The sequence below is a fragment of the Neofelis nebulosa genome, chromosome 4 (assembly GCF_028018385.1).
Source record: "Neofelis nebulosa isolate mNeoNeb1 chromosome 4, mNeoNeb1.pri, whole genome shotgun sequence".
Lineage (NCBI taxonomy): Eukaryota > Metazoa > Chordata > Mammalia > Carnivora > Felidae > Neofelis > Neofelis nebulosa.
This window is the reverse complement of record NC_080785.1, coordinates 118206234-118231258: the sequence shown is the minus strand read 5'-3', so window position 1 is coordinate 118231258 and position 25025 is coordinate 118206234. Positions and strand designations below refer to the sequence as shown.

At 48.6% G+C, this 25025-nt stretch overlaps 1 protein-coding gene across 2 annotated transcripts in view; it reads left to right on the top strand.

Moving 5' to 3' along the window:
- The window catches only part of IRAK2 (interleukin 1 receptor associated kinase 2), a 62290-nt gene that overhangs the window by 9972 nt on the left and 27293 nt on the right, over nucleotides 1–25025 (top strand). Inside the window, exons 3-4 of one of the 2 annotated variants that reach the window (XM_058726022.1) lie at nucleotides 17643–17780; nucleotides 24087–24178. In XM_058726022.1, coding sequence (XP_058582005.1) covers nucleotides 17643–17780; nucleotides 24087–24178 — 230 coding nt within the window. The remainder of the gene's footprint in view (nucleotides 1–17642; nucleotides 17781–24086; nucleotides 24179–25025) is intronic. The other variant, XM_058726023.1, reaches the window with a different exon arrangement.

Here is a 25025-nt window from a genome sequence, read left to right as displayed (position 1 = left end):
TCTGCCATGAAGAGATGCTGCAAAATTGAAGTAGAATTATGCCAAGTGCCTTGTGTTCAGCCAATGCTTAGCAGAAGGCAGGTGGGTCATGGCTACTCCCATCTAGAACCCACCCCTTCTCGTATCTCCAAAGAGACCCCTTCAGTGTGGGGCAGCAAGCCGGTCTTTTAATAGGTACTTTCTGAGCCCCTGCCTAGTGCCTGGTGCTGTCCTAGTTTCTAGACGACAGTGATGGGCAAAGCGACAGGTCCTTTGCCCTCCTGGAGGACATAGTCATATGAAGATATAATCAATGGACAGGAAAATAAATAAAAACAATAGGTTGGAGTGAGCAGGCAGGAGAGTCTCCTAGAACATGTTAGTCATGGAAGGCTAAGAAGTCGGAGAAGGTGAAATTGGAGGGATGGAAAGAAGACAGCCATGTGAAGAACTGAGGTAAGAGAGCCCAGGGAGAGCACTGGATTTTGAAGGAAACAGCGTGAAGCTGGTGTGGGAGTCAAGAGCAGTGCATTCTGAGCCACAGAGACCTGCAGAAGACCCTATGTGGGCTCTGGTGTTGTCCTGTCTGGGGCTTTTGGTCTGGGAAGAAGCTGGCTGAATCAATAGACACAGGTTCAACACTTTCCTGACTGCACCTCAGGAATTCTGGAATCATGGAGGGCTTCCAGGAGGAGGGATGGTAGGATCTAGAGCAAAGAGCTGATTGATGGGGGCTTAGAAACCTCCACCCTCAGAGGTGGCAGGAGAATAAGGGACATTGGGGCGGCCCTGCAGGTGAGGGGATCTAGAGATGAAGCCCAAGGCAGGATTTCGGGTACACCACAGAGGTAGATCACCTCTTGGGCAGGGAATGCTAGTGGGACAGTGAGACCATCTCTCGCCCTTAGGCACGTAGCGATTCTTCAGGATTTCGGGTGTCCAGGGACACAGGGCTTCCGCACATCCACCAGATCTTATTAGATGAAGGACCGTTCCTCTGCTGGCAGGATTCTCTGCCTGGGGCAGGTTGTGGGGAAGATCCTGCTTACACAGCAAGCAGTGACACACCAGTGTGGGACTTGGCCTGTTCCCTGCCTCCAGGCCCTAGCAGCGTAATCTCTGAATCAAGAATGGGCACATCTCAAAACATTGCCACCCCCAAACTTCTGCAGCCTCTGCCCCTGTCTGGCCAGCCTCCCCCAGCTCACCATCTTCCTCAGACTGGGGAGGGGTGGTCTGCTCAGCCCCCAGGCTCCCCAAGCCTTTGGGAACTTCCTGAAACCCCTCCCTACCCTGCCAGCCCTTCTGTCCTGAGAGGGTTCCCTTAAGTCCAGTCAGACAGCATCCTTACCCTCACATCCCCAAGGCCAGGTCCTCATCCGGGTCAGCCGGGGGTGGCTGCGGTTTTACAGGAAGGTGGTCAGGCAGTGTGGCTAAGCCCTATTGTTACATGGGCAGGTCCTCCCTTTCCTTGGGCTTAGTCCCACCTTTGTCCAGTGGGGGTGGGCTGGATGCCGTCTGAGCCCCCTCTGGACACTCGTGGTGCCGTGGCCCCCATTGTCCCTCAGACCTTGTTGGTTGGTGTGACCGACGCCTGCCCTGTTTAGCCATGCGCAGACCCTGGCTCTGGCTTCTCTGTGTCCCCAGACCTGGCATGTGGTGGATATGGAGATACGATTAGCACTGACTATGTCCTCAAATATTTTTCACCTTTTGAGAGATTTAATGGTAAACTCTTAATGGGTTGGAAAAGAGGCAAGGAGGGAAGGGGCCGCTGGAGGTGAGGAGAAATGCCACTGGGTCAAATGCAGTCAGAATCTAGCGGCCTGGGCTTCTCCAGCCTAGCCCACTTCGGGGAGGGGGCCAGTGGGTTGGGGCCCACACGACACCCTGGTTTTGTCTCTGCTGAGCGGCTGAAACACTACCGGGATGTCCTGAGCCCCGAAAGCAGACAAGTACCAGGCATTGAGACAGGCCTCTGGTTGGACACATCAACTCGCCATTGACGTCAAAACCTGACTGTTGACTAATCTTGAACATGTTCTTAACGATTTGAGGTCAACACACAATATAGTGCCAGATTTAAAGAAGCCACTCATTGTGGCACGACACTTTAAGCTAACCACTGACTGAGCCCTGAGCTGCCTGCTTGCCTCCTCCCAAAAGCCCCTTGAGGTGGGTGCTCTAAGGAGCCCCTTCTCCACCTAAGGAGACTGAGGCCAAGAATGGCTCAGTGACTCCCCCAGGGGCATAATTCTGGTCGTGGGTACAGATGGAGGTCACACCCAGGTGTGTCTGGATCCAACACCCTCATGCTTAGCATTTTTCACAGAAACTTCACTGAACACAGCATTTGGGCTTCCAGGCAACAGTGATATTTTTTCTGTCAGCTTCTCCTCTGTTTAGAATTGTACTCAGATCCCCGCTTTCCTGGTCCAGCTGCCCTCAACCTGTCAGGACTGTGGGAGTCTACCTTTGCCCCTCAAACCTCTCCTCTCTCCCCCTTAGCCCCTGAGGAAGAGAGACTAACACTTGTTTCCACATCCACAAATCCCCTCGATGTTCTTCTGACAGTCTGGTTGTGTTTTTACTATTGTTTTACGTCCTCAGGCAGGACACTTCCCCTTTCTATTTTTGTCATTAGTTAAAAAAAGTGCCATAAATCTCTGCCCGTTTTTGGAGGTAAATATAGAGGGCATATTCTATATGTGTGAAGCGTTTTAAGTTTCTGTATTCTGACTAGTCAAAGCCATTTTCCCTTCCCTAATCATAACTTAGTTAAACCTTATTTTGCATTTGCTTGAGGAAGATTGCTTATGAACTTGATCAGCTGCTTCCGGCAGTTTGAGAACCTGATGTCTGCCTACCACTTCTTAAAGGGCCTCTAGAATAGATTTGATAGAAGCATGCTTGGAAACCGCACACACCAGAGGTCCTAGGTATAAATTGGCTTCCTTAGAGACTATATTTGTATTTGTATCTCCAGGTGCTATATTTGTATTTAACAGAGGCCTTCTGAAGATTGTATCTGAACTGAAGGGCAGTGTGTGGGGTCCCCTGGGGGCCACATTGCATCTAGTCTCTTGAAATCAAGTACTGTGGGTGGTCGCTGTTCTGACTGTGTAGAGACCTGGGTCTGTGGGTCTCTGTCCCTTGATATTTTCTCCACCTTCATTGCCAAGACTGTTGTTATTCTATTTGCCAAACTCCTAACATTAAATGTGATAAGAATTAGAATAGGGGCACCTGGGTTCCTCCAACTGAAGCATCCAGCTTCTGTTCAGGTCCTGATCTCATGGTTCGTGAGTTCAAGCCCCACATTGGGCTGTCTGATGTCAGCATGCAGCCTGCTTTGGATCCTCTGTCCCCTTGTCTCTCTACCCCTCCCCTCCCTCTCAAAAATAAATGAACATTTTAAAAAATGCCTTAAAAAAAGAATTAGAATACATTAGTACAGAAGGCTTACCACCCAACTGCCCATTCCTCTGGCAAATTTGTTTTCCAGCGTCAACCCCTTTTTATTCTCTGAGCCATGTCTTGGTGGTTGTCTGTATTAACATTTCTGGTTCACTGCTGTTACTAAGGGCAGACTCCAGTACTCAAATAAGGTGCACGCCTAACTTGCCACCCAAGCTGTCGGCCAGGACCTAGTCACATGATAGCACCTAGTTGCAGGGGAGACTTGGGGAATGTAATCTGTAGCTGGGAGGTTGTGTGCATAACTAAAGCTTCTATTACTCTAGAGGAGGAGGGAATAAATATTGGAGGGTCAGCAGTCTCCCTAGAATTTTCCCCTTTGGGCTACCCAAATATCCATTTATACCTGCCTTCCCACAACTAAAGCGTGCTCACCCCTTCCCCAAGAGAGACAAGGCCCGAGGCCCTAATCAGTTTCTTCCTTTAGCTCAAGGCCCAGGATCTGTGGGTGATGTGTAGTCCTCGGGATCAGCCCCCAGTGGTCCAGAACCTCTCCACCAAAGAGAAGTTACCTGCTCCCCTTCCCCCAGCACACTCAGAACCCAGTGGTGGTATCTGCACAGGGAGCCATGCTCACAACTGTCCCGTTTGAAATGAGAAACACGCTGTGGTCACTGATCTGTAGCAGTAGACATCTGGCAGAGCAGCAGGTGTAAAGGTCCATCCCGGCCAAGGGAAGTAAGTTTTTGGCTTGATCCATCTGCACCCCTTGTTCTTCTTGGTAGATCAGGGGTTCTCACTGTGCCAGACCTCCAGGCATCAGCATCGCCTTGACCTTGTTAGGAATGCAAATTCTGGGGTCTCACCTCATCTTCGGATTCAGAAATTCCAGGGGTGGGGTCTGGGTCTATGTTTTACAAAGGGGTGAGGGATGGGGGCAGGCACTGGGGGGAGCTTCCCTGTTCATTATTCCCTGTGGCCTCATCTGAAGTGGGAAGTGAGAAAGGTCTGCCCTTAGGGAGGGCCACTTGGCTTGCACAGCCTGCATCCTGTTGGTCTGGGAAGTGTAGTTTTTAGCCAGGCAATCATATGTCTAGCTAAAACTTCTAGAATGTGTGAAGACAAGGGGAATGGGCATTCTCTGCCTTATTAGTACTGTCTCTAAATAATGTGCTTATACTGACCCTTTCATATTTATTTTTATTTTTATTTTTTTAATTAAAAAAATTTTTTAATGTTTATTTATTTTTGAGAGAGGGAGAAAGACAGTGCAAGCAGAGGAGGGGCAGAGAGAGAGGAGAGAGGGAGACACAGAATCCTAAGCAGGCTCCAGGCTCTGAGCTGTCAGCACGGAGCCTGACGCAGAGCTCAAACTCATGAACTACGAGGTCATGATCTGAGCTAAAGCCAGATGTTTAACCAACTGAGCCACCCAGGTGCCCCTAATAAAAATTTTAAGTTTTCTTTATGTATTTTGAGAGAAAGAGAGTATGGGCACACAAGCAGGGAAGGGGCACAGAGAGAGGGAGAGAGAATTCCAGGCAGGCTCTGCACTGTCCACACAGATCCTGATGCAGGGCTTGAACTCAAGAACTGTGATATCACGACCTAAGCTGAGACCAAGAGTTGGATGCTTCACCTACTGAGCTACCCAGAGGCCCCTCATATTTATTTTTAAATGCAACAAACTTTATTTTATTTTTTTTTTAAATACAGCATGCAAACTTTTAAAAAAAGAATTTATTTTTAAGTAATTTCCACATCCAACATGGGGCTTGAACTTAAAACCCCAAGATCAAGAGTGGCACATTCTACCACCTGAGCCAGTCAGGTACCCCTAAACTTTATTTTTTTTAAATTCAACATATAAACTTAAAAAAAGTTTATGTATTGATAGAGAGAGGGAATAGAGAGAGAACAAGTGGGGGAAGGCAGAGAGAGAGAGATGGAGAGAGAGAGAGAGAGAGAGAGAGAGAGAGAGAGAGAGAGAGAGAGAATCCCAAGCAGGCTCCATGCTGTCAGTGCAGAGCCTGATGCAGGACTTGATCTCAAAACTGTGAGATCATGACCTGAGCTGAAATCAAGAGTTGGACCCCTAACCAATTGGGCCACCTAGGTGCCCCACAAACTTTTTTTTTTAATGCATCATACAAAGTTTATTTTTTGTCCTTTTCATATTTATTAATTTAAATATTATCCACTAATTTCCTAGAAGAAGATTTGGCTTATACATAACTTCTCTACCTTTAAAAAAAATTTTTTTTTTCAATGTGTACTTATTATTGAGAGACAGAGCATGAGCATGGGAGGGTCAGACAGAGGAGGAGACACAGAATTTGAAGCAGGCTCCAGGCTCTGAACTGTCAGCACAGAGCCTGGCACGGGCTCAAACCCACCAACTGCAAGATCATGACCTGAGCCGAAGTCGCACACCCAACCGACTGAGCCACCCAGGCGCCCCACTTCTCTCCCTTTCTAATACATTTATGTCACAATTTTTAGTTCCTCAGTAGATTGCTTTTGTAACATTTAAAGAACATCCTTACATTTCTGGTTCTTTCTTGGTCAGCTCTAGGCAATGCCTACTGATTCCCCACTTTGTAAGATGAAATTGCCCATTTTCTTACTCTTTCTTACCCTGTTCTGTCCACTTTCACCTCCCAACTTTGGGTGAAGACCAGTTGTAAGTAGTCCTCCATGGATGTTGTTATAGCTCCAGGCTCTGGTAAGCCCACAGGAAAGAGCTGGCTCTTGGGTGAAACCCTAATCTCAGGGTCAGGACAGGCAGGGGAATGCTGTCTGTGTGTCCTGGTTGATAGATGTCTGTGATGGGGAAAGTACTGTGTGCATAGGGCATCTGCAGGGCGAATCATAGTCTAGAGTAGCCTTTCCCAAAGCATGGGTCTCAGAAGAGTACTCCAGCCAGATACCCCTGCTGCAAACCAAAAGCTCATGAATAACTAAACTTGGGCAATGCTGTATGCTTTATCAGTGGCCCCTACCTTTGGAGATTCACAATGTAAACCATCATATTAAGGCTCTGATAAGTCCTGTAGCAAAGACCTGCTTAGGCCCATGTTTCCATTTATATTTGATCATGGGACCCCTTTTGATGTGATACTTGGAAATAATCCCACGGAACCAACACACTGTGGGAATCACTGCTCTAAAGAATGGTGACCATGGTGAAATTGTCAGACATTTCAGAGAGGCCTCATGATGGAGAGACCAGGGGATCAGGAGCAGACTTTTATGGTCAGGCTGCATTCAGCATCAGAAGAGTCTGTCCCAGGGGGCCAGGGCTGACCATCACCCTGGGGCTCAAAACATGAAGATCCTACTCCTCAGAGGGACTTTTCCAGACTCTGAGCCTTGGGAGGGGACTGTAAGCCAGGCTCCAGAGCCCAAGTTCTAGCATCTTGGGTGCATAGGAACTGGAATACTTTGACAGAGGCCAAAGTATTGGAGCTGTGACTTCCAGCCAAAGACAGATCAGCTGTCATCACTGCTGAGCTCTACAGCTGGTTAAATGCCACCAGAGGCAGGCCTAGGAGCTGAGCCTGTTGATGGTGAGGACCAGATGGCTCTAGCTCTGAGGAAAGAGGCTGGAAACCAGCTGTGCCTAGCCCGTGAGATAAAATTCGCCCTCATTCCTCCTCATAGAGAATTAGGTACGTGGAAGCTGGGCAGGGGTCAGTAATGAACTAAAGAAATATTTATCAAGTGGCTACAATATGTCAGGCACTAGGGACACAGCAATGAAAATACAGACACGGTCCCAGGCCTCAAGGAGCCTGCAGTCTAGTGTGGGAGACAAATACTAACAGGATGATGACACGGAGACCATAACCAACCGCAGTGTGAGTGCTTGGGGAAGTGCATGTGGGGTGATAGCATGAAAGAGGGCAGGATTTGATCTCATCAGGGCAAGCTTCCCTGAGGAAGTGAAAACTGAGCTTCCATTCGAAGGCTAAGTGGACCTAGTGAGTGAGGGACCTCGCAAGCATTTCTAGGCAGAGGGCACAGCATGTGCAAAGGCCTGGAGATGGGAAGGAGCAATGTTTGAGGACTCAGAGAGGCCGTGGAGGTCTCAGCTAAAGGACATGTGAGTGTGGGTGGGCTGAGCCTACAGAGGGCGTAGGGGGCAGGGTCAGGCCACTCAAGGCCTCACAGGCCATGGTCAAGTGTCGGCTTTCTCAGGGGCAAAGGGAAGATTTTGGAGGGCTTGTTCCTGGGGTGTGCCCATTGTTCTGTCCGCTATGTGGAATAAGGGTTTGTGAGGTTCCGGGTGTGAGAATCTGAGTGGGAGAGCAAGAAGCTTCTGGAATCATTCCTCCTGCTGTCACTGTCTTCTCGGAGTTTTCTTGTGACTTTTGCAATTTTCACGTTTTGTTTTGGTTGTGCAACCTTGACAATTTCTAACTTTTGGTTTGGCATCTCAGCCAAAGTCATTTCCTTCCTGGAGCTGGGCTCTCATTGAATGGGGAATTTTTGGCTGCTGTTTAAAAGGAAACAGAAGAGAATGATCTCTTTCTTTCCAAAAGAGCCCGGGCTGTTGCAAGGGCCGGAAGGGGCTCCTGCATTTGCTCTCTTGGAAGGCTTCCCAGGATCCGCCCGTTTCCAACTGCTAGGGAATAAAAAAACATGGATAGGATTCAGGGTCACTGGAGAATTGCCCCTGGAGGTTGGCACTGTGTTTGGCCAGGATTCCCCCGGGCCTGGAGTCTGCCCATCTGGGTACTAGTTGTAACTTGTATTTTGCACCTAATATGTGCCAGGCAGGCATCTTCTCTCACAAATCTTATTATCCCCATTTTATAGATGTGGAAACTGAGGCTCAGAGATTGACTAACATGCCCAGAGCCACATTGCTCATAAATAATGGGCTGGGATGGGGACTTACACCCTTACACCCTACTGGGGTAGGTCACTAGATGGTAGGTGTCAGGTCTCACTTTCCCCCTCTGAAAAACAGGTACACATATTGCCCTGTCTATTTTCTTGTAAACTAGGAAACTTCAAAACAAAAGAGATGGTGAAGTTTTTTAAAAGTTACTGCTGTGTGGCTCCGGACAGATCATCTGACTTTCCTTCCACATACTAGCTATTCCACTGGAATAAAGCAAGGCTTTAATCACTGTGGGTTTTTTGGGGAGTTGTGTGAGAATGAACAGAGGGTCTATGCAATGCATCTAAAGCAGTTCCCAATTGTTTATTTATCTTTGAGACAGAGAGACCACAGTGAGTGGGGGAGGGGCAGAGGGAGAGAGAGAGAGAGAGAGAGAGAGAGAGAGAGAGAGAGAGAGAGAGAGAGAGAGAGAGAGAGGATCGAAGTGGGCTCTGCCCTGACAGCAGCAACCCCTGTGCGGGGCTTGAACTCACAAACCATGAGATCATGACCTGAACCAAAGTCAGATGCTTAACCGGTTGAGCCACCCAGGCACCCCCAGTCCCAAATTTTTTAGAGAGGAAAGGTAAGAGCTGGTATGAAAGGAACGGCCATTTACTGAACTCCTGCTCTTGTAAGTAGGCTTCCCTGGGTTGCAAGTTTCGAACACTTTGAGATCATCCCCTAACCGGGATAGGCTAGGTTATGTTGCAGTCCCAGATAAACCTTGAAATCTCAGTTGTTCAACACAACAAAGATTGATTCCTTAACGTCCAGTGCTGCCTCCTGCATTTTTGTAGCTGGCTTTGTCCTGTGGAACACATAGCTCCCAGGGGCAGTGTGGCTGGGGAAGAGAGGGCTGAAAGAGGCTCACTGGCTCTTAATGGCTTTGTCCAGAAAGTGATGATAGCATTTCCAGTTAAAATCCATTGGCCAGAACTGGTCACGTGGCCCCAGCAAGGGAGGCTGGGTTTGAGAGGAAGCAAAGGACTGTTTGGTCAGCAGTGTCTCGCCTACAGGTTTCCTCAGTTCACAGGGATTTATGATGAGGTTCTACCTAACCATGGCCTATGCGATCTAACCCTTGCCCAGCTCTGTCACTTCATCTGTGCCACCTTCTCCTTCATTCATTTAGCTCAGCCACTAGGGTCATCCTTCATTTGAGGAGATACACCGGGCGGTTTTCTGCCTCCGGACCTTCGAATATGTTCTCCTCAGAATGCTGGTCCCTCCCCAGCTCTTTGCATTCTTCCCGGGGCTAATCTTTCTCATCTTTTGAGTCTCTCCTTAAATGGTATCTGCCCACAGAAGCCTTCCGAGGCCACCCCATGTAAGTAAGTCTGTCACGTACCCTCCCCTCTCTCAAGTTTGTTTTCAGCGCAGAACTTCTCCCAGGTTATAATCAGAAATCTCTTATTTAGCTAGCTTGATGTTGGGATTATGTCAGTTTTGATAATGGATGGCATCCCCAGTCCCTAACACAATGAATGAATGAATGAATGAATGAATGCAGGGTAAATCATTTTAGCAGCTGGTGGAGTACAGGTCAATGGAAAACCAGAGACAGAGCAATTAGGAAGGCTGATTAGGAGGTCATTCTCTCAGATTTGCCTGATTTTGTGTCTAGCTTGAATTGGGAGTTGAGTGGTGTGTGTGTGTGTGTGTGTGTGTGTGTGTGTGTGTGTGTGTGTGTGTGTGTGTTGGACTTTGGATATCTGGGAGGGTCCAGTCCAGAGCTGAAAAGGGGAAGGAAAAAGGAAGATCCAGAAAGCTATATTTGTCACTGATAATGCCAGCTGGCACCAGGATTCTTTAGTTATGGCTGAATCACTTTTATTTGTGCTAGAAGGCTACATTTCAGCCACATGAGTCAGCTGAAGTGTGAAAACACACATACAAATATTACATCACTGTGTATCTCGAGAGCTGTGAAGGGAGGGAGGGATTTCCAGATTATGCTCACTGAGGAAAGACCTTGTTGGCAAAGTCCCCTCTGCTCGAGTGTTCAGCTCCTGGGTTTGCTACAGTATTCAGTGTCCTTGAGCAGCTGGGGGGGAATCCCCAGGCCCCTCTCCCAAGGGTTCAACATGCATCAGCCTTTCACTTGAGGGAAGTGGGTCATAAATAAGTGAAACAGACATAAGATGACTATTCTGGGTTTTGCTTTTTTGAGTATATAAAACAGAGAGAGCAGTTGAACCTGCTCCCCAGAGCTGTTAAATAGGCCATGCATAGGGGCGCCTGGCTGGCTCAGTTGGAAGAGCATGTGACTCTTGATCTTGGGGCTGTAAGTTTGAGCCCCACACTGGGTGTAGAGATTACATATATATATATATTATATATATATAATATATATATATAAAATATATATATATATATTAAAGTAGGTCGTGTGTATGGGAAAGCCCTTAAGACAAAGCCTGACCTAGGGTTGGGGATAGCGATCATAACCATAGCAAATAAGAATAATAGCTTATATCTGTTGAGCCATTGCGTGTTTCATCCTCACAGCTACTCCGTGGGAGTGAGGGTACAGGGCCTCTCATTTGTCACATGAAACAGGTCACCTCGCCAGTGAGCCTGACTGCGTCTGGTGGGAAGCATGCCAAACGCTGTAAGCTCACTATCCCTCTGGGTTAAGCCAGTGGTTCTCTCAGCTTTACCTGGGGAACCTTCAGATACATCCAGGCTCTGATGCCCCACAGCCACTGGGCCTTTCGAGACCATGCCACTGCCTGCTGAGAGTCACAGTTTCCATTAGAGGACTGAAAATGTTGCCAATAGCCATTCACCCCATATGCTTCCTTCAGAGACCCTAAGATGAGAACCAGAGGTTCTTTCTCTGTGCCTTTTGGGCAGGGAGAGAGGGCAGAGGATGGTCATTGAAGCAGTTTGTGCCCTGTCCCTGACCTTGGGCTGGCTGCTTTACATATCCTGTCCCACTGAGTCCTGGGGTAATCCTGGGACAGGAGGGTTATAATTACTCTGATTCCACAGATAGGTGCAAATGATGTTCAGGGTTGAGAGAGTTGCCCTTGGCACACAGGTGGGAATTGTAGAGGCTGGATCTGGAAACAAATGGAAGCTTCCTCACGCGTAGTCTCTGTTCTACTCTTTGATCACAGTTTATATTTTTGTTCTTTTTTTTTTGTTTTTTGAGAGAGAGAACACGTGTGCATGAGGGAGGGAGATGGGGGGAGGCAGAAGAAGAGGGAGAGAGAATCTTTTTTTATGTTCTTTTTTCTTTAAGTTTTGTTTGTTTAATTTTTATTTTTGAGAGAGAGAGAGAGAGAGAGAGAGAGAGAACAAGTGGGGAAAGGGCAGAGAGAGAGGGAGATAGAATCTGAAACAGGCTCCAGGCTCTGAGCTGTCAGCGCAGAGCCCGATGTGGGGCTTGAACTCACGAAACATGAGATCATGACCTGAGCTGAAGTTGGACGCTTAACCAACTGAGCCACCCAGGGGCCCCGAGGGAGACAGAATCTTAAGCAGGCTCCATACTCAGCATGGAGCCTGATGTGGGTCTCTGTCCCATGAGCCGAAATCAAGAGTTGGATGCTCAACTGACTGAGCCACCCAGGCGCCCAAAAATACAATTTGTATTTTTGGATCTCATCATGCTGCAGAACCAACTTCACATGTGTAGAATCACTTTGAGAATATAATCCCAAGGGAGAAGAGCGTGAGGCTGTGCCTATACATCGGTCATAGAAATGCTATAACCAGTTTGTTTCCAGTCTTGGCCTTGGCAGACAGGAAACTTGTGGTGAGATTTCAAGTTTGTCACAACCCTTTGTCGTGAATGCTTTGGCTTCCTTTGCCCTGCCCTGTCATTGATGGTCTATTTTTACCTCAACAGCACTCAGGTGTCTCAGCCTGAAAGAGTGGGTGTTGTATCTGCCCGGCTCTCAGAGATCAGGTTCCTATAGGCATTAAGGGTAGAGAGCCACATTTTCTCCTTCTCGTTTTGAAGGTGGGAAAGAAGGCTCGCAAAGGCCCACGGCATAGCTTCCGACGACTCAGATCAGGCACCGGCAGCTCAAGAAGAGAAGTGGAGATGTTTAATGTTTATACATCTTATTTATTGTCAGTACCTAAAATACATCTGAAAGCACGCTGAGACAGGGGTTTCACAGGAAACTGAAATTTGTCATCCACCTGTCACTGTGGGCCTGACGTGGAGCTCTGTCAGCTGACCTCTGTGGCTGGCTGTGGCCTTTGAAGGTTGACTGGGTGGGTCGGTGTCAGCCAGGAATGTGCTGGCAGGTAGACCCTGCTGATGTCATAGGACAGTTCTCCCTTCTCCGTGTGGGGACCCCCACTCCCGAGTGCTGACATGTGACCCAGGGTGCCAGCTGTAGGCCACTGCATGTCACTGTAAAAGAATAAGAAAAACAAAAAGGAAGGCTGAAGTCTCCTTAGGATGAAAACATAATGAAGCCTTTATTTCCCACATGGGTGGAGGCCATAGAGGTCAGCCCCAGATGGGCTGGTGGCCTCAATGTTCCCGTCAGCTATGTCCTGACAGAGAGACAAAGATTTGAGCAGAAAGAGAAACGATGAAGTCCCCAGCAATAGGACGCTGCAGTGAGGTCAGGCCAGGATGTTCACCCTCCCCACCCGCCCCTCCATTTGATGATGAGGAAACCAAGGCTCAGCCGGAGCCTCAGACAGGGGAAGGTGCTGCTTTTTTCTGGGGCCACAGATAGCTCAGGGTGCAGGTAGGACCTTCAGGAAGGCAGTGTAGCTCGGGAACATCTCCTGTCGTGGCCTGGCGTCTGCAGGAAGTCGCAGTCTTGGGTCCCCTTCACCAGCTTCATTGCGAGGGGAGCTGGGGCCAGGCTGTAGCGGGCGTCGTGAGAGGAGCTCCCACTGCCCTTCTGCCTCATACACAGATGTCCTGAGATACCACCATGGTGGCCCTTTGAGGAGCACAGGAGCCCCCGCCTTGGGGCAGTGTGTGGCGGGAGGGTCCTGGGAGAGGCGCCAAGCCAGAGAGGGGAGGGCAGAGGCGACGAGGACTCCAAGTGGCATGGGGTGGCCCCTTCCTCCTGGGACAGGGGCACAGGGTTCACTTTATACCCACCTGGGAAACGGGAGGCTCTGTCCCCACTCTGCTCACCAATTCACATTCATGTCCGGCGATCGTTCACTTTGTCATTTTTGCACGAGGGCATGTGGAACGAACGTGGAGGTGTCATATAAGGCAAAGGTGTGTGACTCCATGCGTCCGGCTGCAGGGCTGCTGCTGGAAAGGACTCCCCTGCTTCTAGGCTCTCAATTTTGGCCAGAAGGTCTTCGGCCTCAGGTGGGGGTGGGGGTGCAGCCTGGCCTATAGACAATCTTCTGAGTGCCTGGGGACCCCAGATAGGGGGTGGGGGATGAAGTGTGCATTCTCCCCGGGGGTCCCTGCTGTGGGTGTGAGTCCTGCCCACGGCCCTGGCCTCCCCTCCTTCCTGCTTCAGTGAGTCTTTCCTCTGCCTTCTCCCTCCGGCGGGTCTCCTCTCCTCCTTGAACCGCTGGTTCCCTACTTGCTACTTCCAGGGTTGTGGTGAGGATACTTGTAGTGAAAAGATCAAGAACACATCTTGGTGGGTGGCAAAAAAACAGAAGTGAGTCAGATCTGAATCTAGAGAGATGGCCTGTTTGCTAATCTAGGTCAGAAGGGGTCTCCGGGGCTGATGACTACTCACTCTACCTTGGAAGACTCAGGTCCAGTCATTATTGTAGCTAGCTTGCTTCCAGATTTTTATCCCTCTCGGGAAACATACTTTACTGTGCAACTAATGAATGACCATCGTTGAAAATTTCTACAATGTGAATAAACGGAAAACTAACCAACCAAACCCATGATGTAAAATAATTGATAACCACAATTATCAATTGTGGGAATAATCACTGTTCACGTTTTGTGTATATTCTTCAGGTTCTTTTTTTCTTCGTTATTCTATGCTTTCATATTTTACAGAAAACTGGTTACATAGTCTGTAGACTCTCCTGTCACTCAAAAGTGTGTTAACCCCTTTCCATGTCAAAGGAAAACATTTAGTTGCTATTAAAGTGAAAAGAAAACCCACACAAGTTAAAAAAGTTAAATGAGCAGTCACATTTCTAGAGAAAGAAAATAGAATGCTCTTGCCAGGGTCTGACGGCGGGGAAGGATGGGAAGTTGGTTTTTAATGGGGACGGGGTTCAGTTTGGGAAAGTGAAAAGGTTCTGGAGTTATCTGGTGGTGATGGCTCCATGGCAGTGTGAATGGACTTAGTGTCACTGAACTGTGGACTCAAAAACGGTGTAGGTGGTAAATTTTATGTCTTGTGCATTTTACCACAATAAAAAAGATATAATAAAACTAAAAAAGAAAAGTGTCGATGGTTCAGAATTGTGTTCAATGAAAACTAAGATTCACATCTTACCCTCCTTATACTAAATATTTTTAAAATATAATAGCAACAAGGGGCACCTGGATGGTTGAGTCGGTTGAGCGTCAGACTTCAGCTCAGGTCATGAACTCATGGTTCGGGCGTTCGAGCCCCGTGGCGGGCTCTGTGCTGATAGCTCGGAGCCTGGGATCTGCTTTGGATTCTGTGTCTCCCTCTTTCTCTGCCCCTCCCCTGCTCACACTCTGTGTCTCTCTCAAAATGTGTCTCTCTCTGTGTCTCTCAAAATGTTTTAAAAAAACATTAAAAAAATATTTAAAAAATATAATAGCAACAACAATGAAGTTCCCGTGTTTGGAGCTAAGCAGACACGTGCACTGTGTCCCTTAGTCCGCACAAAAGAGGCGAAAGGTCAACCGAGCTGGGACTTGATAGAGCTTTCCATTTCAGAGCCTGAACTCTAATCAGCTCAGCTCTGCTGCTTCTTTTTCTTTTCTTTTTTTTTTTTTTAAATATTTTATTATTTTTTTTAAAGTTTTTTTTTTCTTTGAGTTTATTTATTCTCAGAGAGAGTGAGCATGAGTTGGGGAGAAGGAGAGAGAGAGAGAGGGAGGGAGGGAGGGAGAGAGGAGAGAGAGAGAGAGAGAGAGAGAGAGAGAGAGAGAGAGAGAGAGAGAGAGATTCACAAGCAGGCTCCATACACTGTCAGCAATGTGGGGCTTCATCTTATGAACCGCGAGATCATGACCTGAGCTGAAATCAAGAGTCCTCTGCTTAACCTACTGAGTCACTCAGGCGCCCAAAGATTTTATTTTTAAGTAATTTCTATATCCACATGGGGCTCAAGCTCACGATCCTGAGATCAAGGGGTGCATGCTCCATGGACTGAGCCAGGCAGGCAGGCCTGCTACTTTTTCCATAAGATCATTTTATTTAAGAGAATAATAAATAGGACATTGTCAGGAAGGGAGAAAGTCACCCATTATCCCCCATTCAACCTCCCTACTACTTCTGTGCGTTCCCTGTAGACTGTCTTCACACATTCCCACCCACCCTTTTCTCCTGCTTTGTGCTGTGGCCACAGGGTGGTGCTGTCTGCAGAGGGGAGTAGGGGATTTGGGGTGGGGGGTGGGGCACAACAGTTGGTGTCTCAGCCTGAGCCATTCTGGTGTAGATGGTGAAACCAGCTCCAGGTTTGAATCTGATCAGTTGTTTGGGGACAAATCATTTCGCCTATCTGAACTTCAATGTGCTCAAAAATAAAATGCAGTCACTTCTGTCAGCCTCCAGAGATTGTCGTGAAAATCAAATAAATCTGTGTGGTGCCATACAAGTGTAGTGCCATGCATTTTTAGGCATTATTAATATTGTTCTAGTCCCAAAGCTTGGGTTTGAAAAGCTTGGCCCCTTGGTAACAATCAGCGTTGTTTAGAGAGATACACAGTTTACCTGTCAGAAGAAATGTTGCCAGAGATTCACAGGCTGGAGACGTTTCGTCCTAGCCCCATCGGATGCATGTGTGAGCAAGTCGGAGGCTTTCCCCAGGATTTCAGTGCCCCTGTTTCTGTGGTTCTCAAACGTGGGTCCACCTAAGAACACCAGAGGGTGAAGGGCCTTGAATGCAGGGCTGTAGAATTTGGATTTGGTCTGGAAGGTAAAGGGGAGATACAAGGAGTTGGGAGAAGAGCGAGTACTTCATTTGGACAGTGGGAGGTCACGAAGGCTTTAAACAGGAAAGTGATGAGGCAAGATTTGTATTTTAGCTAGATGTGGCCTGGGAAGGGATTGGGAGGCTGCCACAGCTAGAGGCAAAGGCCAGCCTGGGGAGACGATGTCACCCGAACAGTGATAGAGGAGGCAAGAGGAGGCACTCTGTATCACAGAGTGCAGGCTCTGAGAAGCTGGCTAGGAACTGGTGTAGATACACCCTTGCAGCACCTTTGGGGTTTCCCACATTGGTGCAAATGGGAAGTGATTCCTCTTAAGGACAGAGAACCTCCACCCAGGCTTCTTCGGCCAGTTGTGCATGCCCAGGCTGTGTGATCTTGGGCAAGCCGCCTAACTTGCTCCGGCCTCTGTTTCCTCATTTCTTTTTTTTTTTTTAAATTTTTTTTAACGTTTATTTATTTTTGAGACAGAGAGAGACAGAGCATGAACGGGGGAGGGTCAGAGAGAGGGAGACACAGAATCTGAAACAGGCTCCAGGCTCCGAGCTGTCAGCACAGAGCCCGACGCGGGGCTCGAACTCACGGACCGCGAGATCATGACCTGAGCCGAAGTCGGCCACCCAGCCGACTGAGCCACCCAGGCGCCCCTGTTTCCTCATTTCTAACCTGATGAAATGCAAACAGCTTGTGGGAATCTGAAGCATGCCCCTGGCACTCTTGGTGCTCAGTGGATGTAGTCTCTGTTTGCAGGGCTCCCACCTGTGAGACAGGGAAGGATGCACATGATTCCACTGTGTGTGGAAGAGGAACTGTAGGACTGCCAGACTTGTGTATTTAGGGGCTCAACTAGGCACTTGGTGAGGTGAATATCTGTAATTTCCTCACATGTTCAGGGGAACGTACAGTCTATAAAGCCCTTTCACGTCTATGTTCCCATTTCCTTCCTCTCAACAGCCCTGTGAGGTAGGCAAGCAGGCACGATTGTTATTATCCTCTCCATTTTATAGGTGAGGAAACAGGCTCAGAGAAGGAGAGTGTCTTGTCCAAGGTCACACAGCTGGCAGGGTTGGAAGCCTGTTTTGTGTGACTCAGTGTCAGAGCTGGACCGATCACAGGAGATTGTTGTCTCCCCCCATTACTTTCCTGGGGAGGCTGAGACCCAGGAGGCAAAGAACCCAACGGGGCCCAGTGAATTCTAGGGAGAGCCTGGAATAGACCCCAGATCTCTGACTTCTATCTAGACCCAGCGACTTGGTGGCTACCCTACTTCATGGAGTAATACTAACTTTCTTTCTTTTCACCTTGTTTCAGGGAAACCAGTTCCTGAAATCAAATCCTCTTTCCTGGATGCTGTGAAGCCGGGAAGACCTTTGGCAGCTTCTGTAAGAAACACTGAAGATGAACAGGGAAAGGGGCAGTCTATGAGGCCAGCCGCCTTGCCAGGCCTGGGTATTTTAAATTAAAATTTTAATTTGGAGTAAATGTATCTATAAGGATTTTCAACTCAGCATATAATAGCAAAAAATTGGGGCACCAGGGAGGCTCAGTCTGTTAAGTGTCCAACTTCAGCTCAGGTCATGATCTCATGGTTCACAAGTTTGAGCCCTGCATCGGGCTCTGTGCTGACAGCTCAGAGTCTGGAGCCTCCTTCAGATTTTGTCTCTCTCTCTCTCTCTCTCTCTCTCTGCCCCTCCCCCACTCACAGTCTGTCTCTCTCATTCTCTCAAAAATAAATAAAAACGTTAAATTTTTTTAAATAAAAAAATAGCAAAAAATTGGAAACAACCATGGGGATGGTAAAATTAATGACAGTCGGTCATAACAATACAATACTGTTAAAAATGATGTAGATATTTTTACATATGTGGAAACATGCTCATAATATATTGAATTAAAACAGCTAAAAAAGTCAAATGACGGAACATATACCGTTTATTATAACTTTTATAGAAAGAAAGAAATAACTCTGTAATTGAGGGCTCTCTATGTGTCGGACATTGTTCGGAGCACTTCAGAGATGCTGACTTATTTAATCCTCAGCTGTCCAAGTTAGGTATTTTGATTATCCCCATTTCACAGATGAGGAAACTGAAGCACAGAGAGGTTAAACAGCCTGCCGAGGTCAAATGCTTTGGGGCCCAGGTATTTTACCTATGGTTTTACAAGTCCCCAGCATGGGCTGATCCTGCTGCTGGCTCCGGCTGGGAGCCCGATGACCTCTCTGTCCGTTCTCCACAGGCCGCCTTACCCTCACAGCTGTGCGCTGAGGGCACTGATGGGAGCTGCCTGCCCCCACTCCCCCACCTTTCTCCCTAGTACCAGCCTGCCGCTTTGTGCTTAAAACATTCTTTTTAATGTTTATGTATTTTTCTGAGAGAGAGACAGAGTGTGAGCAGGGGAGGGGCAGAGAGAGGGAGACTTAGACTCTGAAGCAGGCTCCAGGCTCCGAGCTGTCAGCACAGAGCCCAACGCGGGGGCTCGAACGCCCACGAACTGTGAGATCACGACTTGCGCCAAAGTCAGATGCTTAACCGACTGAGCCACCTAGGTGCCCTGCTGCTTTGTTCTACAGCACCTGAGGCACTGAAAGGAAAAGTGATTTGCTCAAGGTCACGCAAGTAGAAAGTAGCATGTGAGCAGTGTGATTTAAATGCCCGTGTCCCTAACCACCGCACACACCGCTATCCCCAAGCCTCTCAGACCACTTGTGCCCATGGAAGGGTTCAGGAACAGTTTGCCAAATGATGGAAGGACTCAACCAGTGGATGACTTCCCTGGGGGGTGGGGGTGGGGCTACTGCATACATCCATGTGTCCATTCTCACCACCCCTCCCTGGGGGCCTGCCCTCCCTTCTGCTCTCCTGTGAGCTGAAGGTCCCAAATCCATGAAATCTCAGTTCATCGATGCTGTTCCTGAAGCCAGAGTCAGCATTGGCTGGGAGGAGCATGCCTGGGGTTTTGTACAGAGCTGTATTTGAGTCCCACCTCTCCCTTTCTAGCAGGAGAATTACATAGCTTCTCTGTACCTTGGCTTCTTCATCTAAAAAAGTGGGCACAATAGTGAAAGCCTATGGCGTCATGTTGTAGTAAGGAATCAAATACCTCAATGTTGCTACCATGTAAGCGTTTATTAAATGTCAGTTAATATTAACAGCATTCTGGGCACCCCAGATAGGTTGAAGCTGGGAAAATAATTCTGGCGCAGGAAGTCTGAATTGTTAATTGTAGCTAAAGATAAAAACAAGCAAAAACAAGTGCAGAACTTTGAGCAGCAGTTAGAGATAAGGGGAAATGGTCCTAAAGCAAATGTGAAAGTGGTTGATGGCCAGAGGAAAGAGTGATAGTAAAAGAGGGAAATTCTAGGGGACTGCTGGTCCAGATGGAGGAGGTGATGGGGGTTGCAGTTTCTTCTGGTATTCCTTACCTGGGCTACTGTAGAAACCAGCCTCATCTGGAGAGACCTTTGCACTGTTCAATCTCTTAAATGGCCCTCGGGAGCACATGTGCCCCCGCAAGGGGAGATGATAAACACAATCTACAGACAGAGAGGGGAAGCCAGTGGTCTATCTTTGCCCAAACTAAAAATAATCATTAATTTCATCAGTGACCCAAACCTTGTCTTCTCTTGGGAAAACCCTAAGGTTCCATTGGGCCCCAGATTTCAACATGACTGATTATCTTGTTGGGGTGGAAAATATGGAGGTGGTGGCGGGGGAGGACAGAGATGGGTGGTGGCAAAGGCGCCCTTCTGTGTGGGAGACGCTGGCCCAGGAACTTCTGGTGCCCCGCTGAGTTGTAACCCAGGGACGTGGGGGCTCTGGCTGCTCCCCACACCCCCCAACCCTGGACAGCTGGGGAAGGATGCCAAACCTATTGAAGCTTCATGGCTGTGAAAGTGGCAGGACCAGGATCCAGCCCAGGCCAGTTGCCCCGGAACCCACGAGGTAACCCGTCTGTGCCGGCTGCCTTGTGGGTGGAAAGGAAAGGGGGAAGAGACATGGAGGAGAAAAGTACGTGAGCAGCCCATTAAACAGATTCAGAGACAAGGGCTTTAGTAGCTTGAAATACTGTCACAAAGCCTTAGCTGTAGGAGAGGCCATTGGGTTCTCAGTCAGCATCTCTTATCCTGCACGTATTTTTACCACGTTTGGTACTCCCCGTGTGCCAGTGACGGAGCTTGTGTTTTGTAACTGTCATCTCGTTTATTTAGTCTGGACGAGAACTCTACAAGGAATGGGCTTTTATTGCTCTTTTTACATTTTATTTATTTATTTAAAAAAATTGTTTTTAGGGGCGCCTGGGTGGCGCAGTCGGTTAAGCGTCCGACTTCAGCCAGGTCACGATCTCGCGGTCCGTGAGTTCGAGCCCCGCGTCAGGCTCTGGGCTGATGGCTCAGAGCCTGGAGCCTGTTTCCGATTCTGTGTCTCCCTCTCTCTCTGCCCCTCCCCCGTTCATGCTGTCTCTCTCTGTCCCAAAAAAAAAAAAAAAAAAAAAATTTGTTTTTAATGTTTATTTATTTTTGAGACAGGGAGAGACAGCATGAACGGGGGAGGGTCAGAGAGAGAGGGAGACACAGAATCTGAAGCAGGCTCCAGGCTCTGAGCTGTCAGCACAGAGCCCAACGCGGGGCTCGAACTCATGGACCGCGAGATCATGACCTGAGCCGAAGTCGGACACTTCACTGACTGAGCCACTTTCTCTTTTCACATTTGGGAAAGCCCAAAGAAATGAAGCACAAGTCACCAAGTGCAAATCTTACTAAGGAAGGAGCCAGGACTTGAGGCCACTTCTCTCTGACGCCAACAAAGCAGACAGGGAAGCTGTAGAGGCCACTCCACTGCCAGCCACAGGGCCGGATGCAGAAAACCCCCAATCAGATATAGCACCACTCCGACATTCTGTCTTCATGCCTTCAGTGACACAACTCAGAAGGACAAGATTCAGGGTATTCTTCTTAGGGAAGCAGACATGCCAGAAAGATTTCTGTAGGATTTTTTTTTTTCTTCCAGTAAACGTTTGGCACATGGAGGGTTAGTGATTTGGAAACGACCTGTGTGAAGATGAGTGTCTTCCCGGACCCAGTGGTTCCCCCATGCATTTACAAAGCAAGGGCTGGCTGTTCTCTGATTTGTCCACCTTGTGGTGTTGGCTCATATCCCATCCCGTTTTCCCTACAAACCACAGGGATAAATAGCCACTCCTCCAACTAGTAGCCCTCAGATGTCACGAGGTCAGACCTCAGTGACCACCCTCCCAACCCAAGAGGCCTAGTACAGCCTTCAGGTGAACCCCAGGCATCAAGCCAGACCAGAAGGTCATGGTTTATCTGAGGCCAGTGACTGGGAGTCACTGGGCAAAGGGAGAGGAAGAGGGACCATGTGTGCAGTGAGAGCCCCTGTCGTGAGGCGAGCTCTGGGCTGGGGACAGGACAGAATTTGAGGGAAGAACTGGGAAGGAAATGGAGTGGCCTGGAGCAGCCTAGAGCAGCAGTCCCCCAGGGTGTGGAGCCTGGCTCCCCAGTGGTACCAGAGAGCATGTGTGTTAGAAAAGATGTATATCTCATGCACAAAAAACTAGGGGTTTCAAAGCTAAATATATAATATGTGAATTAAAGGGGATTGAAAGAAAAACATCAAGTAACTCACAGGGGAGGCGGCACAGAGACATGGCCAACAGTTAAGAGATGGATGAACATGACCACAGTCTGGGGACACAGGCCAAGGGTACTGAGCCGAGGCCAAGAGCAGGCAGGGGCATGGGTAGAGGCAGCGGCGGCAGGGAGCCCTACTCCAAGGCAGGGTCCCTGGGCCTGCCAGCAGAGGCCTACATTGGACTAGGTCACCTGAGAAGCAGGGAGATTTTCACCGGACAGGGGTGTCTGTATGGCTCAGTCTGTTAAGTGACTGACTCTTGATTTTAGCCCAGGTCATGATCTCACGGTTTGGAGATCAAGCCCCATGTTGGGCTCTACTTGGGATCCTCTCTCCCTCTCTCTTTGCTCCTCCCCTACTGTGTGTGCACTTTCTCTCTCTCTCTCTCTCAAAATAAATAAATAAACATTAAAAAAAGAGAAAGATTTTCACAGGACAAATGCCTGAGAGAAAATGGAGAAGGTAGGTGCTGGGCAAGGCTGGGAGAGACTTGGGGCCCAAGGGAAGGAGAGAGGGTGGGAAGTTTGGGTGGGAGTGTGTAAGGCAGGCCTACCTGGTGTCTTTAGGGAGATCAGGACCCTGGGTCTCCCCTTAATCTCCCCTCCACAGTCATTTACTGGGGGGAGCAGCCCATGGGAAGCACAGGGGAATGTGGGGGATTGATCTGAGAGGGCGGCAGGTCTCTTGGTCAGCTGCCTAGAAGTAGCAGCTGGTCTAGAACAGCGGCCCCAGGGAGAGAGGCTTAGGATGCACCTCCTCTTGGGCCTTGTGGGGATAAAAGATCCTCAGCTTGCATTACGTGAGCTTTGTTTTATCAGCTGCCTGGGTTAATAGTTTAGCGAGCCTGATATTAGTTTCAGCATGGTGCCCTTTTCAGTCTTCTGAATTAAATTTTTTTTATGGTCAAAGTTCCAGATTAATCACTCATTTCCTGATGTTGTAAACCAGAAATACCTGAAGCAAGTGGATTGGGCCAGCAACCCTGGGGTTAAGGCCAGGTTCCCTTGGAGGGCTGGCCCCAGGTTACTCAGAGACCATCCTAGCCATGGGGCTAGGGCTGGGTATTTCCACATGGGGACATCTGAAGCTCCTGGCTTCTGGCTGAGGCCTGCTTCTGCATTGATCAGCCACCGCAGCCTGTCTCATGCCTAGCTTGCACCTGCTCTAGTTCATCCGACTCCAGACTGCTTTGTTAGTGTTCAGGTTAATCTTTTGGCGGAGGCTGGTGGGGAAATGTCACCTCTTTAACCTGGCTTTTACTGGACCCCAAACTACACTTCAAGCCTTCTCTCTCTTGAATCTTCTTCATTTACTAAGCGGTGAAGAACATGGACTCCAGAGTCATGACTGTGTGCCCCTGGAAAGGTTGCTTAACCTCTCTCTGCCTCAGTTTCACCGTCTGTAAAGAGGAGATGGTAATGGTCCTTATCTCCTAGGACTGTCTTGAAGTTTAGATGACGTGACAGTATTCGCTAGTTAAGCGTGCCTGGAATATTTTGTGCATGCCTGTGCTTCCCTGCTGTCATACCTCCACTCAGCCAGTCTCACTCCCTCAATGCCTTCTGACCTCATAAGCACTTTATGAAAACATTTCCCCATCTTTCAAGGTCAAATGCTCCTTCCTCTGTGAAACCTTCCTTGGCCTCCCAAACCGCTTTGGTGGCCTCTCCTGCCTCTGCTCTTGGGAGGCTGGTTATTGACATGACTGCTGCAATGGAGTTTATTGGAAGGAGGGCTCCCTAGCTAATCACCTCTGTGTCCTTCACTATTCCTTGTGTGGGAGGTGGGCCGGAGTAGGGCTTGAAGTCACACGGATCTCCGTTGGAAGCCTGGCTCTGCCACTTCATTGGCTGTGTGCTCCTGAGCACGTAGCCACCTCCTACGCCTCCATTTCTCCACCCATCAACTGGGAATCACATAGAACCAACCCTGGGGCTGTGGTAGAGCTTCACTGAGGTAACTTGTAAGGAGTGTGTGGGCTGGCCCCTGGGGGTGTCAGAAAGTAGCAGTTGTCACTTGGGACACAAAGTATTTGTGGAGTGAATGAGAACCTGGTTTGGTGTGGGAACTGGTTGAGGACCCCTCCTGTCTTCCTCCTTTCCAGGGCCTGCTCCAGCCCGAGCCAACCTCCTGCCTCCTTCCGAAGATGCCCCTCATTCCTTAAAAACCAACTTGCCTGTTTCATCTGATTCAAAGGTAAATCTTCCTCACCCCCAGGTGCTACCTCCCCAGCTTGTGGCTCTCACTCAAAAACCCAATGTATAGGGGTGCCTAGGTGGCTCAGGTCATGATCTCAAGGCTTGTGGGTTCGAGCCTCACTTTGGGCTCTGTGCTGGCAGCTCAGAGCCTGGGGCCTGCTTTGGATTCTGTGTCTTCCTCTGTCTCTGCTCCTCCCCCACTCACACTCTATCTCTCTCTCTCCTTCAAAAATAAACAAACATTAAAAAATTTTTTTAAAAAGGGAATGTATTGGGGTGCCTGGCTGGCTCAGTGTGTTGAGTGTGCAGCTCTTGATCTCAGGGTAGTAAGTTCAAGCCTCATGTTGGGTGTAGAGATGATGTAAATAAACTTAAAAAAAAAAAAAAAAAAAAAGCAATGTATTTACTTCCTTGGACCAGTCTAGGCTCTAGTGGTTAGGGGGATGGGGAGAAAGGAGACTCGTGGAATTACTCCAAGCTTCTAAGATTCTACATGCAGGCTGTCAGTGCAGCTGGGTCCTGGGGGTTGGGGGTGACTGAAGAGGGTTCATTTCAGTGAATACATGGTTTTTTTTTTAATTTATGTTTTATTTTTTTAACGTTTATTTATTTTTGAGACAGGGAGAGACAGAGCATGAACGGGGGAGGGTCAGAGAGAGAGGGAGACACAGAATCTGAAACAGGCTCCAGGCTCTGAGCTGTCAGCACAGAGCCCGACGCGGGGCTCGAACTCACGGACCGCGAGATCATGACCTGAGCTGAAGCCGGATGCCTAAATGACTGAGCCCCCCAGCCGCCCCAGTGAATACATGTTTTGTTTTTATTTTAAATTTTTTTTTCAACGT